The following is a 17,878-nucleotide window of genomic DNA, read 5'->3' on the forward strand; positions in this document are numbered from 1 at the left end:
AAAATAAAAAAGACCCTAGGATTTGGATGGGGGTTGCTATTCTGTATTCATTTCCCCCCTATTTCAATTCAATGAGTATTTCCACAGCATCTATTAGTGGTGTGCAAGATTCTGTGTAGGCTAACTATTCTGAGTTGTCCCACAAAGACTTGACATTCTTGCAGGAAAAACAAGACTCTTTGCCACCAAACAGATCATACAAGCTAGAGAACTCACACAGGGGGCAGGTGTTTTGACTATATGGGTTGAGATGGAGAAAAAAATAGCATGGGCTAAATTCAGAGGGGTGGAATTGGAGTTTTACTTTCTGGGCTAGTAAGAGTTAATGAGTTAAGAGCAGAGAATTTGGGAGAATGGTGAGAGGTGGGAATAGGAATCAGAGTGTAAATATGAACACAAAAGGAGCAATAGACAAGGTCTCTGTTGAGAACATCAGGACGTGATTTGTTGGGAATCTGTGCAGTACAGCACACAGTGACAAGGCTGTCTAGACGCTGGAACCAGAACTGGAGATCTCTGACTGCCAGGCAGCAGATTTGGGTTGATATATTAGACAATGTCAGTCATTATGGGCTCTTTTTTAAATTACTATAATACATTCTTATGTGAGGCAGAGATATAATGAAAGCTGTATTGGATTGTGCCTGGCAGCAGTGTGTGGAATTACTAAGAGGTGATATGCATTTAAATTAAACATGCAGAGGGAACAGTGTTTGGCGCTAGCTTATGGAGGCATATTCAAGTGTTTGATGAATGGATGAATTCATCAAAGTCCTATTAAAATAATTGGTGTATGAGGTAATATGAGTCCAGAAGAGGAGAAAGGAAAAATAACAATCTAGAAGGCATTCTGAATGAAGAATTATTGGTATTTGTTGATTTAATAGATTTAGTGATGAAGGAGATAAAGATATCATAGTAGAACCCAAGGTCTTCAGCTTCAGAGACTAATGAAAAACAAGTGATATGACTAATGGAAATGGAGAATCTGTAAAGATGGGAACATATGGGACGGGAGGTGGGGTGGAAAGGCAATGGGGATGGGCACAGGAGAAGGGATTAGTTCTGTTTTGTATATGATTCATGTCAAAAGATAGTGAGGGACCCAGACAGTGATATCCTAGAGGCAGCTGGAAATGAGTGATTGGTGGGCTTGATATTTAGACTAAGGATCAAGAAACGAGTAGACTCCTGACCACGGGTTATCAAATGATGCAAACGCAGTAGTGTTGGATATGGACTCTTTCCAGCCAGAGTAACACACCGTGGAAAAGGATTGACCAGTATTGTAAATCTGTATTGCCTTGCTTTGGTGACATTCATCTAATATTAATTTTGACTTTTATTTTTTTGTTTCAACATCATGATGAAAAAAATATGGATAAGTGAACATCTCTGGCATTTTTAGCTGATAGAAGTTGACTAAAACTGTGTGCTCTTTGTCCAATCTTAGGGCATGAACCTGCAAGATACAGCTGTCAGGATTCTGCCTCAAAATACTTTTCTGTGCCACTAATAATCCAAATAAAAGAAACAAAATAAAATTAAAATCTGAGAAAGCTTATCCTGATATAAATTAAATATCATTTTTACATTTCTTGCCTCTAGGAATTAACATAGTCAATTAAGAACATAAATTAGATTTCTGGAGCTCAGGATTGATTTCATCCAATAGTTAAATGCACTGTCTTCCCTGAAACACTTAATTCTGATAATGGATGAAACCTGGGTATGATGGATGTGATATGATCATATTTGATTATTCCTGCCTGGCTGTCATCGTGATGAATTCATTCTCCTTGGTGTAGTCAGAGAACTGGTGTGCTGCTTGCAAGTGTGAGGGGTTTGTATTTTCTTGGGAGGTGATTCTGAGTTGCCATTGCATTAGATTTGTGAACATTTTCCCAAACATCTTAAGCAACTGGTTTACAGTCACCTTCGAGAGCCCCCCAGTCGATGTCCTGGTTCTCTGGTTTGTGCAAGGCAGGGTATCTGTTAAAGAGGTTGGCAATGAAAGCCAAGTTCAACTTGGGGTTCCCTCGAACAACATCTGTGGCTGTGACAAACTGCCGGCAGCCTAGCCTCTCTGCTTGCTGCAACATGCATTCCGCCCTCTGGATGTCATCCTTCTCCTGCAATGAAAAGGGACATCTCAAGGCTGGGTCAAAGCTCCCCATGCATGCTGTAGATGTGTACAAGGTGAAAAAGAAATGGCAATCCCACTGAAAATCCTTAATGTATCTCCACCAGATCCAGAGCAACAGCACATTATTACTTACACGCACCTGCACCCAAATCAGAGAGTCACAAGTAAAAAGAATCTCAGACATTAGGGGACTGAGATCTCTCAGCTCTATCTAGAAACATTTCTGATGAATGGTGGGTTTGCTCTGTTTTTAAAGAAGTTCCATGGATTCTGAAAGCTTACTATTTAAGGTGATCTTAATTATGTTAAGCCATCAAGCTTCCTTTTCATTACATTCTTGCACAGACTTCTTGAGTTTTTGTCTACTTATAAAGTTTATTAAGTCATAATTTGTATTCCTATTTCTAATTCATAACAGATATTTACAACTGTCAATAAGAACATCCCTTATTTCCCACACTGAGTTGGTACACTTGCAACTCAAACAAAAATAAATATCAGTTAATTAAACTGAATTGCATATTGTCACTGTAAAATCTAGAACATCAGTTTGGCTTTTGCAGATGGAGAACCACTAATTTCACATGCCCAAATAACTGTAGAGAATCTAGTCATTTGTAAGCAGTCTTATAACAAGGCTAAACTTTTATTGAAATATGGTCTATGGTTCATAAACTCTTAAGAAACCACCAATTTTCAGAAAACAGAACATTGGAATTATTTCTTAAGTTGATAACAGTAGACATAATACCTTCCATGAGTTTTCTCATTTGCTTTCACTTTATTTCTCATTCAGGAATGAGTTGACTTTGATATTAATTCACTAGATTTAATTCCAGTGACATTAAACAAAGCACACAAATGGACAAGGCCACCTCTCAAGGTCAGTATTATTAAAAGTGGTTGGGGAAACTGAAGGACTTGCTAACTGAATGATTTGATCATTACCCCAGTCATCCAGGCATTGAAACACCACACTGTACCTCACACATTTTACGGTTATGATGTATCAGCTGAAAATAAAATAAAACCAAATGGGGAACAAAGCTAACATTTTAACATGCACAACTGTATTGGTATTTAGAGTCTGTGGAATAAAGGACACATTAAGGAGTCCAGCATTTCATTAACATTTGTTTCTTTCTTTAATGATTTATTTCTAGACTCAGTTTTCCACAATTATTATTGAACACTGTTGACAGTTTTTAGTAGTTTAATAGGGGTTTAAGCAGGACTCCAGAGAAGGGGTCATGCAGAGAGCAATGGAGTAACCAAATGTCTATTGTCTTACCCTTAATCCTGACATGTCAATAACAACAGCAGGGACACCTTCTTCATCTCCTTTTGGAGCCACCTGCTCAAGCAGGTGGTAATAAGCTTTTGAATCCTGTGAAAAATTAAGAAATTAAGATATCAAAACAACACAGCTAATTACATACTTAGCCCAACCATAATTTCCCCAAAGCAAACATTTTATTTCTAATTCCACTGTCATTCAAGAATGTCACTTAATTACCAAAGTTAGAAACATTTGCTCATTTGAATATTTTATTTGGTTGCATATTTGCATTTGCTTTCCTTTTTAAAGGAGTTTCACAATTAAAAATACAGGACACACATAAAAGGCAACCCAAAGGAGCAGATATTTTTCTGTCATCCTTAGGGGAGGAAAACAACTTATTAACATGTATTAAATTGTATACAGGAAAATATATATACCTTTATATTGCTGTAGAAGTCAGTCAGCTAAGGTTTAATTAAAAAAAAAGGTGACAGAAAAAGGAAGCAGAAGTTTAAGCAGAGTTTATAAATACATTTAAATGGACAATCAGCAAAAGAAAAATAAAGATTTCAAAGACAGAAGGTTGAAGCATTAACAAGAAGTCTTTTTGTAAAAGGAGAAATATTATAATGACAAGTACATTTAATGCTTTTCTAGAAACTAGAAAAATGGTTAAATTTAGTTATAACAGATTGGACGTAGGTAATAAATTCTCAAGTTTCCTTAGATTCTGGAATGTGCTTATTATTGATATAGAATTCTCAGAATGAGTCTTAAAAATACAAATTTATTCTCAGTCAATGAAAGTATACAGAATTCCGAGCAAGGAAATCATTTAATAGCACCTTAATTTCTCTTAAAGACTGGAACGTCAGCTACTAAACATTTTTAAAACTGGGTAGGGTCTGGGCAGAGCAAACGTATGCTCATCACGCTGACCTTAGGAAAGTGAGAATGGAAGAATGTGGGCCTCGGGGCCACTGATGTCGCACCTGGGGAAACGGTCTTCATCTCCTTTCTTTCTACCCTCCCCTCTTATTTTTCTCTGTAGCTATTTTGAAGTCAGTGAAAGTTCTGTGCAGGTGGTAGGCACCCATAAAATCTGCCTGCCAGGTGCTACATCTTTTTTGCTTTGCCTTTCTCAACTCACCCACTGTTCCTGATTTTATGTGAGTTAAAGACGCCTCCTGAAAGGTGCCAGCTCCTCAGACAAGCCCTGCAGCCTAGGCCTCTGCTGCTCCCTGAGAAGGGGCACAATTCCCTGGACTGCTCAGCCTGCCAGTTCCTGTCTCAGATAGTCCAAAGTGGTTATTATTCTGAAGAGCACAGCCTTTTTGTGCTAGGAAATGTAGTAAATTTATTGCTACAATCAAGCAGCCTAACTTTGCCTGAAATGATTTTCAACCGTCAAAGGGACTTCACTGTTGATCACCAAGGGAGCTGAGGTCCACCACCTGCTAAAACCCCATTTTGGTGGTTGGGACTAAAAGAATGTTGATAATCAGTGGAAGTTATAAGATTAGGAGATGAACTGGGTTAAGATCCCAAGGAATGGGGGCCTTTCTATCAGGAAGCTTTGCTCTGTGTCTGGTGGACCCTGAGTGCTAGGCACCATTGAAGTCTACATGATGCAGTAGTAGGAAGCTGTAACTCAAGGAATTATAGGCCTGGTAGACTCTTGGCAGGCCATGTGACCTCTCCTCTGACCCTCTATTTGGAGGACGCCTCCTTAACTTTTGAGGAAGTGGATACTGAATATCTCCTTGGGCTGCATCTCAGCATCTCACACCAGTTCCTATGAAAGCTGCTTTCTCATAATCCTGAAATGCTCCTTAAGTGTGCCCTCCCTTGGTCCCTCTATCATCAGCGCCAACAGCTGTCTCCTCTCCCCTGGTCATGGAACTTTTCATAGACTTGCACACCACAGTGTACGCCTCCCCAGTTTTTCCCCTTGAGGACTCCTTATCTCAGTTTCCTTATTTGTAAAATGAGAGAATAATAATCCTGACCTCAGAGCTTGTCGTGAGGATTAAGGGAGTCAGTGCTTGCACAGAGCAGTTAGAACAAGGCCTGGCATGGAGCAGACACCATTTGCTGTTATTAGTTGGATTAGAATAGTCAAGCTCGAGTGATGTTTTAAAGGAATTCCCATCCGGTGCTCCCGTTTATGACACCAGAGCCATTAGAGTCCTATGTGTACTCCTTTTATCTAAAAAGCAGTCTCATCTCTTGCCCTGGCACTCTCTCACCCCGTGCCTCTACTTCCTGATCCTGAAAGTCCAAGCCAAACTTCCCTTCCTTGGACACTGTGCCAGGATGCTGGATAGATGTGAGTGTGGACCTGAATTAGAGATGCCCTCTTAAGGACAGTGAGTGGCTCCAGAAGAGGCCCAGACTAACTCTAGAGTTCTGAAGACAGGGGGCCCAGCATCTGTCTTTTCTCCACTCACACCCCAATTCCCCTTCACTGCGGTAGTTAGTCATGCTCAGACAACGTGGCCCCTACCTTGATGTCGGTGCTGAAGTTGCTGATTTTATTGCAGCCTGCATTTTCCAGGTGGTAATTAGCCCACCTCAGCAGGAGATCTTCTGGGGAGAGCTTCATCAAATCCTCCAGGCTCTCCCCTTCTCTCAAAAGAGCAATCAGGGCTGAAAAAGCACACACACACACACACACACAAACACAAACCAAATAAAAATAAATACAGGGGATGTTTAGGGGAATTCATTGTAATTCTCATGGATCTCTCCTGGAAAGTCAAAGAGCAGCCTTATCTTCCTGGGGCCCAGGTTCTTACAGTCTTTCTCATGAATGAACACTACTATGTCTTAAAAGGATGTGTATGTGAGCTTACTCATTATACCCATTTTTCAGGTGGAGGAGACAAGGTACCAGTGGATCTCAATGCTACATCTAAGAACACAGGGGCAGAGTCACAAAAATAACCAAGAACATTGGCTTGGAATGCTCTGCTGGGTCTATGAGACCACATTTCACAATATGACAACAGTTTTCCTTTTAAGAGATCAATTCTGTGATAAGGACAATGTTCTCTTGTCTATTGTCATAAGTATTTTGTACTTCAAATGCTTACCTGCATCATTATAGCAACCCAACAATGTAATCAATTCTCCTCTGTTTCCCCCAGATGAATAAATCATTTTTGTTCAATTGGATTTAAATTTAGCTGATCTGAACTTGAAAACCAATATTCTTTCTCATGGGTTTTAAGATTTCTATCTGCTATTTTTACGTTTGCACATTATGTTTAATATATTGATTTCAAAGTGATTTCTCAGAAAATCACTTTAATTTGTACATAATGAATAAAAATATGTGTAACTGAAGGTTAAAATTTGGCTACAGATTTCATATTGTTAGGAGTTGTACCTGAAAACTAAGCAAAATATTGTGATTAGTATGATACCTGTCAAGGTCTATCTCTGTCTAAGCAACTGGGCTTGTCACTGTTTAAATGCAGACAGGAGGGTGAGAGAATAAGATTGGCAGCTGCATATTTAGTTCAGAATTTCAGAACCCCAAATGCAATTTTTCCCAGTCTTTTACTAATTTTTATATCTCTTTTATATATTTAAGGTATACAGCATGATGCTTTAATAAACTTATGATGATATACCTAGTGAGTGATTCATATAGTCAAGCAAATAATCATCCTGTCAACTCATAGTGTTATCTTTTATTTTTCCTTTTCTTTTAGTGGTAAGGGTACCTAAAATCAACTTTTTTGGCAAATGACCAGTACACTACACAATATTATTAACTGTAATCCTCATGTTTTACATCAGATCTGGGGATGTATTCATCCCACATAAATGCAATTTTGTACCAATGACCCACATTTTCCTCTACGGTCTTGATAGGAAGCAGGCCAAGTTTCCCCAAATCTGGTGCATATACTGAAGTATATGAATGTGATTTGCTTCACAAAATGTAAGTTAAAGTTTAGTCATATTTGTTATGAAATATCTAAAGGCAAAGTGAGCTTTCAAAAAGAGCTCTTGAGGTTGAAGTTCCAGACAATGAGACTGAAATCTATTTGCTCTAAACAAGCAGCATTATTAGTCTATGGTCTTAAAAAGCTTTTGCTCTGTCATTTTAATAAGTCTGGCTGGTATGGATAGAATCTGTTACATTAATACCACGGATTCAATGTAAGTGTATAGTGTTCTAAACTTGAGAGTTCCTGAACTTACCCTCTGACCGTCCCTGACATGGGCTTTAATGGAACCAGGTCACCCACAGCATTAGAGGTTTAGCTCCTACCTTCATTTCTGCTGAGTTCAATGTCAGCAAACAACCCAATCTTGATGACTTGCCACAGAAGTCCCAGGACCAGATAGGGTTTCCCCTCCTTCAGGTCCTCAGCCCCTATGTTAACCACATGACACCCTATGGCTGAGGCAGAGTTCAGAGCCAAGTTCAAATTTTCCTGAGGGAGAAAAAATATGCAAGTTTGTTTTTTTCACTTTCCAGATGCCAAATGATGATTCCTGATTGACAACAACAACATTTTTCTTCTAGAATGTTCACAGGCCTAAATTCATGGTCTTCACTCATTTCAACACTGAGGAAGAACAGTGAATAATGACAAGAAGAGAAGGTAAGACAGACAATTAGCTCATACAGTGGTCTACTCAGTCAAACCAGCACCCCAACTGCAAGACCCATGCTGGTCAGCATGAAATTAATGAATCTTATACTTCATCTTGCTCCGTGATGAAGCTTACACACTCAACATCCATTAACCAGAAACAAAAGGGCATCTCTGGGGAAAGTTACTGTCCTGTCACTGGCTGTCATTAATAAGACACTTGTTGGCATAAATTATGGTCATAAAAGAGACTAACAGACCAGCTTTTTGACTTGTAGATTGTGTATTACAGGAATAAATGAAAAAAGATACAAATCAAATTCCTGGAAAAGATGGAGGGGTTTTTAACAAGACAACTTACTGAACATTGATAATAACTAGGGAACCTGAGTACACACACGTGCAATATATGAACATAGAGTATATGTGGCTATTACTAATGGCGATGCATGTAATGTAACTCCCAGGCAGTTGGAATAGAGTCAATGACATTTTCAGGCTGGAGTCTATGTACTATTCTTGGATCCATACAGGAGCTATCAGTGTCAGAGTTGTATAAAAATTGTTTTTATGATAAATTAAAAGCACTAGGGTTCTTATCCTAGTGCTCCAATGGTGAATGAAAAAAAAAAAAAAAGCAGTTTCTACTTATGGACAAGATTATGAGACCATTTAACAAGAAGTGCATTTCTGTATTTAATCGTGATTCTCAATTTGGTCATCACTTCCATTTTAAAAGTACAGTGGGTGTTGTTTAAACCCAAATAGGAGATAATGTATTGTTTATGAGTTAAGAAGTAAGAAGACATGGTTTCTGAGCAAGATAATTGCAGTAACGGTAAATATTGGAACAAAAGACAGAAATGCAGCTTACTTCCTTACTGGTGGCAGTTCCAGTTAACAAACAGAAGGAAGCAAAGCAAGTTGTATTTATTACACTAGTGGCTGTGGCATTATATGAAGGCTGTTGGAGAGTTTCCCATTTTTCACACCCTTACTTCCTAGAAAGGCTTATCTTTTCAGTTAAATGCTATGAATTTGGCATTGACTCAAAGAAAAATTACTAGGAAGAGTGTGCGTTCAAACTTTAGCCAATGTGAACTTGATTCCTAACTGGCCCAAACATACACCCAGTACTAACACCCACTATCCAGCTACTAAGACCACACCACCTTCTCTCCCACCTTCTCTCCTGATAAAGGAAAAGACAGAGATGTGTTCATCTATCCCCATTAGTTATGGCAAATCATCAGCCCGAAGGCTAGGTCTGGGGAATAATGTTTGAGCTCCTGCAAAAAACTGACTTGACTTACCGGTGTTCTTCCTTTCTAAGCCATCCCAGACTAAGTAATGGTGGGGACATACCTGAATGGTGAAAGGTGTCAGTTTCTTTTTGTTGATTGTTCTTTCATCAATTGTGTCTGGCACCGACAGGTTGATCATTTTACTGAAAGGGAAACAATTAAATTAAAGAAAGTAGATTTCTGCGTCACAAAGCCTGGTGACATTGAATTTAAATTTCAGCTACATCATAATAGAACATGTCAGCAACTGCAATCTGTGTACTTTGTGTTTAGATATAAAATCAGCTGTGCCATTCTGACACGATTCAAACTATCTGTGGGAAAGGCTACTGTTCCTGAAGCCATATTACTTTATTGAGGCAAGTAATGAGGATCCCGCTTCTTATCCACTCACCCAAAAATAGCTGCAAAAACTACCCTGGCTCCCTTAGCACAATAGGAAATTCCAGTTGGTGACTAAGGCAAATATCCCATGAGTACTTCTGCTTTCTTAGACATGAAAATTGTCCCCACTACATAAAAGACCATCAATACACTTCTGAGTTTATGTAATGCCTACATTTCTACTTGAACCAGATCAATATCTTAATAATCGTATGATGAATGACTTTTCATATCCACCTATAGTAATTATTTAATCAGTGCATTCTAAACTTCCCCCACTTAAGTACCTAATACATTGATCAGACATCCAAAGCAAGCAATCATTGTTATTAAAAAAACAAAAACAAAAACTGATTTTATCCAAGTTAGTATTGGTTTAACCTTCAATTGGGCTTCAATTGGGCCAAAAAAATAAATTCCCTTAGGTTATCTCCATCTTATTTAAAGAAAGAAAGTGAAAACAAATATCCAAAAGGAACAAGACCACAATTTTAAAAAGTAATAATGCAACTATATCTTTTTTTTCCTAACCACTATTTCTTTTTTAATGAGAAATCAGCACTAACATATTTTCCTACAATTTTTAAGCAACTAGTGGTTTTTGTATGTGTGGCTAATTTTTAATGCTCCATTTCCATAACAGGGAATAATATGTTGTACACACACACACACACACACACATATATATATTATATGTACATGCTTGTGTATATGTATACTTAAATAAAAGGCACTACATACAATTTAAGGGAAACAGTCCTAACTCATCCTCTGAGAAATGAAAAACCAGGAATGAAGGAATGAAGTGCAGGGAGATAGAGAGGGGAGTGACTGACAGAAACAAGCATCTCTTTCCTTGAGAAGCTTTTAGTGGAATTGGAGAATATCATGCTAAGTGAAATAAGCCAAGCCCAAAAAACCAAAGGCTGAATGTTTTCCCTGATAAGTGGAGAATGATATATAATGGGGGTGGGGGTGTGGGGAGTGAGAGAAGAATGGAGGAATTTTAGGTTATGTAGAAGGAAATGAGAGGGAGGGGGTATGAAAAATGGTGGAATGAGACAGACATCATTACCCTATGTACAAATGCATGATTACATGAATGGTATGAATCTACATCAGGTACAACCATAGAAACAAAATGATGTACCCCATTTGTGTACAATGAATCAAAATGCAGTCTGTAAAAAATTAAAAATATAAATAATTAAATTTTTAAAAAATGCACGGATATGAAAAGTTGCATAATACTCCAAAAGCAGAACATTTTAATAATTCCCAAAGTATTGCAAGTAATATGTCCTCTATTCAGAAAAGGAAGACATCAATGGGGGATGGGCTAGGCCAGAAAATGCCGTGGCAATGGATTTACACAGGAGGAGGGGCCAGGAAAGGGCACTCTTCAAAGGAAAACAGAAGGCAAAGCTGAGTCAGAGGTTACACGCTGGGAGCCTGGGAGACAGGGCGTGTCTGCTGGTTCCCTTAGTCATTCATGCAGTCACCTGTACAGCCCCCCTGAACTGTGTACCCACACATCCTGGGGGCTGGGAGGTAAACTAGGAGAATGGAAGAACATCATGGGGTTCCTCACGTGCCAACCTAAGAAGGTGGACTTGATCATGCAGGCTGCAATTTAAAATATTTTTAAAAAATTTTACTTTCAGCAGTGGAATCTTTTTTTATTTAATTTACTTTTATTGTAAACAAATGGGATACATGTTGTTTCTGTTTGTACATGGAGTAATGGCATACCATTTGTGTAATCATACATTTACATAGGGTAACGGTGTTTGATTCATTCTGTTATTTTTTCCTTCCCTGCCACCCCTCTTTTCCCTCTATACAGTCCCTCCTTCCTCCATTCTTGCCCCCCTCCCACCCCCCATTATGTGTCATCATCTGCTTATCAGTGAGATCATTCATCCTTCGGATTCTTGAGATTGGCTTATCTCAGTATGATATTCTCTAATTTCATCCATTTGCCTGCAAATGTCATAATTTTATTATTCTTTATAGCTGAGTAATATTCCATTGTATATATATACTACAGTTTCTTTATCCATTCATCAATGAAAGACATCTAGGTTGGTTCCACAATCTGGCTATTGTGAATTGAGCAGCTATGAACATTGATATGGCTATTTCTCTGTAGTATGCTGATTTTAAGCCCTTTGGGTATAGGCCAAGGAGTGGGATAGCTGGGTCAAATGGTGGATCCCTTCTAAGCTTTCTAAGGAATCTCCACACTGCTTTCCAGAGTAGCTGCACTAATTTGCAGCCCCACCAGCAATGTATGAGTGTACCTTTCCCCCCACATCCTCTCCAACACCTATTGTTGCTTGTATTCTTTTTTTTATTTTTTAAAATTTATTTTTTATTTAATTATTTTTTTAATTGTAAACAAATGGGATACATGTTGTTTCTCTATTCCTTGTACATGGAGTCAAGGTATACCATTTGTGTAATCATAAATTTACACAGGGTAATGTTGTTTGATTCATTGTTATTTTTTTCCCTTCCCCCACCCCTCCCACCCCTTTTCCCTCTATACAGTCCTTCCTTCCTCCATTCTTACCACTCTCCTTAACCCTAACCCTAAACCTAACCCTAACCCTAACGCTAACCCCTCCCACTCTCCATTATATGTCCTCATCCGCTTATCAGCGAGATCATTCATCCTTTGGTTTTTTGAGATTGGCTTATCTCACTTAGCATAATATTCTCCAATTTCATCCTTTTGCCTGCAAATGCCATAATTTCATCATTCTTTATGGCGGAGTAATATTCCATTGTATATATATGCCACAGTTTCTTTATCCATTCATCAATTGAAGGACATCTAGGTTGGTTCCACAATCTGGCTATAGTGAATTGAGCAGCTATGAACATTGATGTGGCTGTATCTCTGTAGTGTGCTGATTTTAAGTCCTTTGGGTATAGGCCTAGGAGTGGGATAGCTGGGTCAAATGGTGGTTCCATTCCAAGCTTTCTGAGGAATCTCCATACTGCTTTCCAGAGTGGCTGCACTAATTTGCAACCCCACCAGCAATGTATGAGTGTACCTTTTCCCCCACATCCTTGCCAACACCTATTGTTGCTTGTGTTCTTGATAAATGTCATTCTAATTGGGGTGAGATGAAATCTTAGGGTAGTTTTGATTTGCATTTCTCTTATTACTAGAGATGTTGAACATTTTTTCATATATCTGTTGATTGCTTATAGATCTTCTTCTGTGAAGTGTCTGTTCATTTCCTTAGCCCATTTGTTGATTGGGTTATTTGTATTCTTGGTGTAGAGTTTTTTGAGTTCTTTATAGATTTCAGCAGTGGAGTCTTTAAAATTAAATCTCATGATAAACTCTAATAAAATACCCAAAGCACAGTTGCAATGCTTGAAGCAGAGGAGAGAGGCTCAGGGTCTTGCCCACTCATCTTTTCCTTCATTCCTGAGCTCACCACATACTGAGTATCTGCAGCCACTCGCTAACACTCAGCCTGCAATGACAGAGCAGCTGCTGTGGTGAGAGCTACAGAAGCAGCTTCAAAGACACCATCCTAGCTGGGCATGGTGGCACATGACTATAATCGCAGTTGCAGGCAGGAGGATCCCAAGTTTGAGGCTGGCCTCAGGAATTTAGCAAGACCCTGTCTCAAAATAAAGTAAAGGGCTGGGGGTGTGGCTCAGTAGTAGAGCATTCGCCTAGCATGCACCAGAGCCTGGATTCCAGGACCTCACCCCCAAACACCATCCTGAACTGACGACTGTGTTCACAGGTCTCTTAAGGAGAGAAAACATCCTCCTTTCCCAGATTCCCTATGTAGCTGAGTTGTGTATTTGTGTGCACAACTTAAAGACCTCTTTACTTAAAGACTACAATGTGTCTTGGATTACTTCCATTACCCTCCTGCTATTCTCAAAACCATCTGCTCTCATTCCTCAGAAAACTCGGATTGGAACCACCATTTGATCCAGCTATCCCACTCCCTGGTTTATACCTAAAGGACTTAAAATCAACATACTACACGTGACTCAGCCACATCAACGTCTTAGCAGTTCAATTCACAATAGCTAAACTATGGAACCAACCTTGGTGCCCTTTGGCAGATGAATGGATAAAGAAAATGTGGTATATATACACAATGGAATATTACTTGGTCTTAAAAAAGAATAAAATCATGGCACTTGCTGGTAAATGAATGGAACTAGAGAATATCATGCTAAGTAAAATAAGCCAGTCCCAAAAAACCAAAGGCTGAATGTTTTCTGATAAGTGAATGCTGATCCATAGTGGGTGGTGGGTAGGGAAGAATGAAGGAACTTTGGATTGTGCAGAGGGGAATGAGGAGGGAGTGGGGGGCGGGGATGGGAAGGACAGTAGAATAAAACAGACTTTGTTTACCCTGTATGCATGTATGATTACACTGCTGGTGTGTCTCAGCACCATGTACAGTCAGAAGAATAAGAAGATATGCTCCATTTGTATACAATGAGTCAAAATGCATTCTACCATCATGTATAACCAATTAGAACAAATAAAAAAAATTAATTAGGCCATGCTCAGATGAAATAAAGTAGCACATATTCCAAAAATAATCACCTTGCCTCACTGTATGTCTCTAAGTTTATGCTTATTTCTATACTGTGCATTTCTCCTCTCCATCCAAGAAATAGCAGTTTTTTATTTTTTATTGTAAATTGCTTCCGGAATTAGTCTGCACTCCTGGACCCAGTCAAGTGAAAAAGGCCATAAAAGTATTCCCAGTCCAGCTGAGAACCAAAGGAAGTGGCCCAGGATAAACACCTTTAATTGTGACATTCCAGAAAATGGGCAGTTCTTTGGAAACCAAGAGGAAGTTTATTTACCAAAGGACAATGCCGTCCCCAACAGCGCTAAAGAGATCGTTGGTGTTTGGGTTCATTGGGATGACGTGGCGACAATCGGGATCGTTTTCCAGGGCTTTGTTTATCCAGTTGACAAACGCGTATTTTTCTTCCTCTGTAAGTAAAAAATTAAAATGACTTATCTGCAATATGAAGATGTGATATAAATAAAATTATCCACATGGATCTCAGAATTTCATGCTCAGGAGGGACATTTTAAGGTTACCAAGTCCATTATCTTATTGTCTTACATTTATTGACATTTAAAAATCTCCAATCACTTGGCAACAGAATCTATGTTCACTTCAAGTCATAAAACATATAGCAAGTAGATTTAGAACAAAGCAAAACATGCATATATATTTAGAAATGAATATATACATGTATTTATATGTGTAAATACATTAAAATAATAAAATATTTTATATAGGTATAATTTAAATGTAGTCTAATGCTTTTAATGATAAAACTTGGGGTTCTGCTTATAGCTCTGCTGATTTAAATGTTGGACAATCAGGAAGAGTATCTCTGAGCTTCTGTTTTTTTTTTTTTTCATTTGTTCTAATTATACATGATAGTAGAATGTATTTTGACATATTATACACATATGGAATGTAACTTCTCATTCTTCTGGTTGTACATGATGTAGAATTACACTGATCATGTAATCAATCATATATGCACATAGGGTAGTAATGTCCAGGTCATTCTACTATCTTTCCTATTCCCATCCCCCCTTCCTTCCCTCCCTTCTCTTCATTCCCCTTTTTCTAATCCAAAGTACTTCTATTCTTCCCTATCCCCCACCCCTTATTGTTAAATTAGCATCTTCATATCAGACAAAATGTTCGACCTTTGGTTTTTTTGGGACTGGCTTATTTCACTTAGCATGATATTCTCCAGTTCCACTCATTTACCAGCAAATGCCATTCTTTTTTATGGATGAGTAATATCCCACTGGATATAAATACCACATTTTCTTTATCCATTCATATGTTGAAGGGTACCTAGGCTGGCTCCATAGTTTAGCTATCGTGAATTGAGCCGCTATAAATATTTATGTGGCTGAGTTTCTGCAGTATGCTGATTTTAAGTCCTTTGGGTATAAACCAAGGAGTGTGATAACTGTGTCAAATGGTAAATGCATTCCAAGTTTTCTAAGGAATCTCCATACTACTTTCCATAGTGGTTGCACCATTTTGCATTCCCACCAGCAATGTATGAGTGTACCTTCTTCCCCACGTCTTGCCAACATTTATTGTTACTTGTATTCTTGATAATTGCATTCTGACTGAAGTGAGATGAAATCTCAGTGTTGTTTTAATTTGTATTTCTCTAATTGCTAGGGATGTGGAACATTTTTTTCATATATTTGTTGACGGATCACATTTCTTCTTCTGTGAAGTATCTGCTCTTTGTGCAATTAAGTGAACTTCTATGATATGAAATCATTTGTGATCTAATCTTTCTTTCCTATCAGCAAAGCTGCTTTGAGTTGATCTTGGAAGTTTTAATAAAATCTCAAGTTATGTCTTACACTCTAGCAAAGTATTTCCCAAATTGTGTGTCATTAAAAGCAAGTATCCCTTGGAGAAACTCTGAATCACCAATGTCTGGGGAACACTGCACAGTGAATCCCTCTCTTACACATTCCGAATGCCCATCTGACAACAGAAAAGGCTCTGGAAATTTCTGTACTTAAAAACAAAAAGCTAAATTCTGTATTAGCAACTAAGGGCAGTGTTTAACCACAAACCTATGTTTAAGAGCAAGTGATGTTCTAAAGAACTCTGTTTGGGAAATGCTGGATAACTGTACTATTTTGGGGGGCTATTAGAAGTTTCCATTAAAGTTGTTGGACAACAGTCTTCAGAACAAATGAACAACTTTCTCCAAAATCAATGAAAACACAAACTTTTTGTCCACTCTGCTGGCCTTAAAAATAATCATTATGTTGAAGTAGCTGATTTGGTCCGTAAGATTTACAAAGGAATTCTGGTGACCTATAAAGCATTTTTGAAATGTTGATGAGATCATTTAGTATTGGCCCCTTCCAGAAGCCAGGACTGCTCCTGTATTCTTTGCCTGTACCTGGACCACTTATACCCAGGAAAACAGGTCGTAGACCACAAAGTCATGTTTGCATGTACCCTTTGGTTTGAAAACCAAGTTTAGACTCTGTAGCCCCAGAAGACCTGGATTCTTTCCACCCAGTTCCTTCTCCTCTGACCTTCAGCTCTTGCATCATCCCAACACCCTCCCCATCTCTGCCCCCACCCATGAGCACAGCCTACCTGAGTAGGAATGTTGGGTGCCAACGCTAGACTGCTCTGAGGTGCCACCGATGGCGCAAATTCCTTCCTTCTTATTGATTGCTTTTCTAAAGGTCTTGGCAACCTCTGTGCTTTTTAGGCCGTGAAACACCTGCAAAAGCGTAACGTGTCTTTAGAAACCCAAGCAGTGGTGAAGAAAGTCATAAAGGAAAGAACATATAACAATGGGGCAAGGAGGGTAGGAACATCCTTCTGGATTTTTTTTTTTTTTTTTTTTGAAACTGAATTAAAGTTCCAAATTCCCAATGCATCTCCCAGTATTCCGCAGCATTCTCACCTTGATAAATTCATCAAAGCTGATCTTCCCGTCCTGGTCCAGATCACCAGTCGCCATCAGGTTTTCTGTAATTTCCCTTACTCTGTACCCAGGCAGAGGCAGGCAGGCAGCCTTAAACAAGTCATTCAGCTCGTTGCAGTTGATGTACCCATTGCCATCGGTGTCTGTAATGCACACAGCACAGTGAAGCTTCAGGAAAGTTCAAGTACAGTCTTTAGAGGGGGAGAAGACTAAGGGGAGGTGAGGGAGTTGGGGTGGGTGGTGGCGTTCACAGTTGAGGCCTGTTATGGTTTGGATATATGGTGTCCCCCAAAAGCTCACGTGTGAGACAATGGCAGAAGGTTCAGAGGAGAAATGATTGGGTTGTGAGTCTTAACCCAATCAGTGATTTAATCCCCTGACAGGGATTGACTGAGTGGTGACTGAAGTGGTAGGTGTGGCTAGAGGAGGTGGGAATTGGGGCGTGGCTTTGGGTATATATTTGTATTTGTTAAGTGGAGACTCTCTCTGCTTCATGATCACCATGATGTGAGCTGCTTCCCTCTGCCACACTCTTCCGCCATGATGTCCTGCCTCACCTTGAGCCCAGAGGAATGGAGCTGGCTTTCTATGGACTAAGACCTCTGAAACCATGAGCCCTCAAATAAACCTTTCCTCC

At 39.0% G+C, this 17,878-nt stretch overlaps 1 protein-coding gene across 2 annotated transcripts in view; it reads right to left on the reverse strand.

The window, feature by feature from the left end:
• LCP1 (lymphocyte cytosolic protein 1) overlaps positions 1–17,878 on the reverse strand; it is a 55,624-nt gene that overhangs the window by 15,518 nt on the left and 22,228 nt on the right. For both annotated transcript variants that reach the window (XM_079136129.1, XM_079136130.1), the window contains 8 exons: positions 17,221–17,384; positions 16,905–17,034; positions 14,593–14,725; positions 9,407–9,488; positions 7,714–7,879; positions 5,935–6,077; positions 3,438–3,533; positions 1,937–2,132 (listed from right to left, as the gene is read on the reverse strand). In XM_079136129.1, the coding sequence (XP_078992255.1) occupies positions 1,937–2,132; positions 3,438–3,533; positions 5,935–6,077; positions 7,714–7,879; positions 9,407–9,488; positions 14,593–14,725; positions 16,905–17,034; positions 17,221–17,384 (1,110 nt within the window). The remainder of the gene's footprint in view (positions 1–1,936; positions 2,133–3,437; positions 3,534–5,934; positions 6,078–7,713; positions 7,880–9,406; positions 9,489–14,592; positions 14,726–16,904; positions 17,035–17,220; positions 17,385–17,878) is intronic.

Source organism: Sciurus vulgaris (assembly GCF_902686455.1).
Source record: "Sciurus vulgaris genome assembly, chromosome: 4".
Lineage (NCBI taxonomy): Eukaryota > Metazoa > Chordata > Mammalia > Rodentia > Sciuridae > Sciurus > Sciurus vulgaris.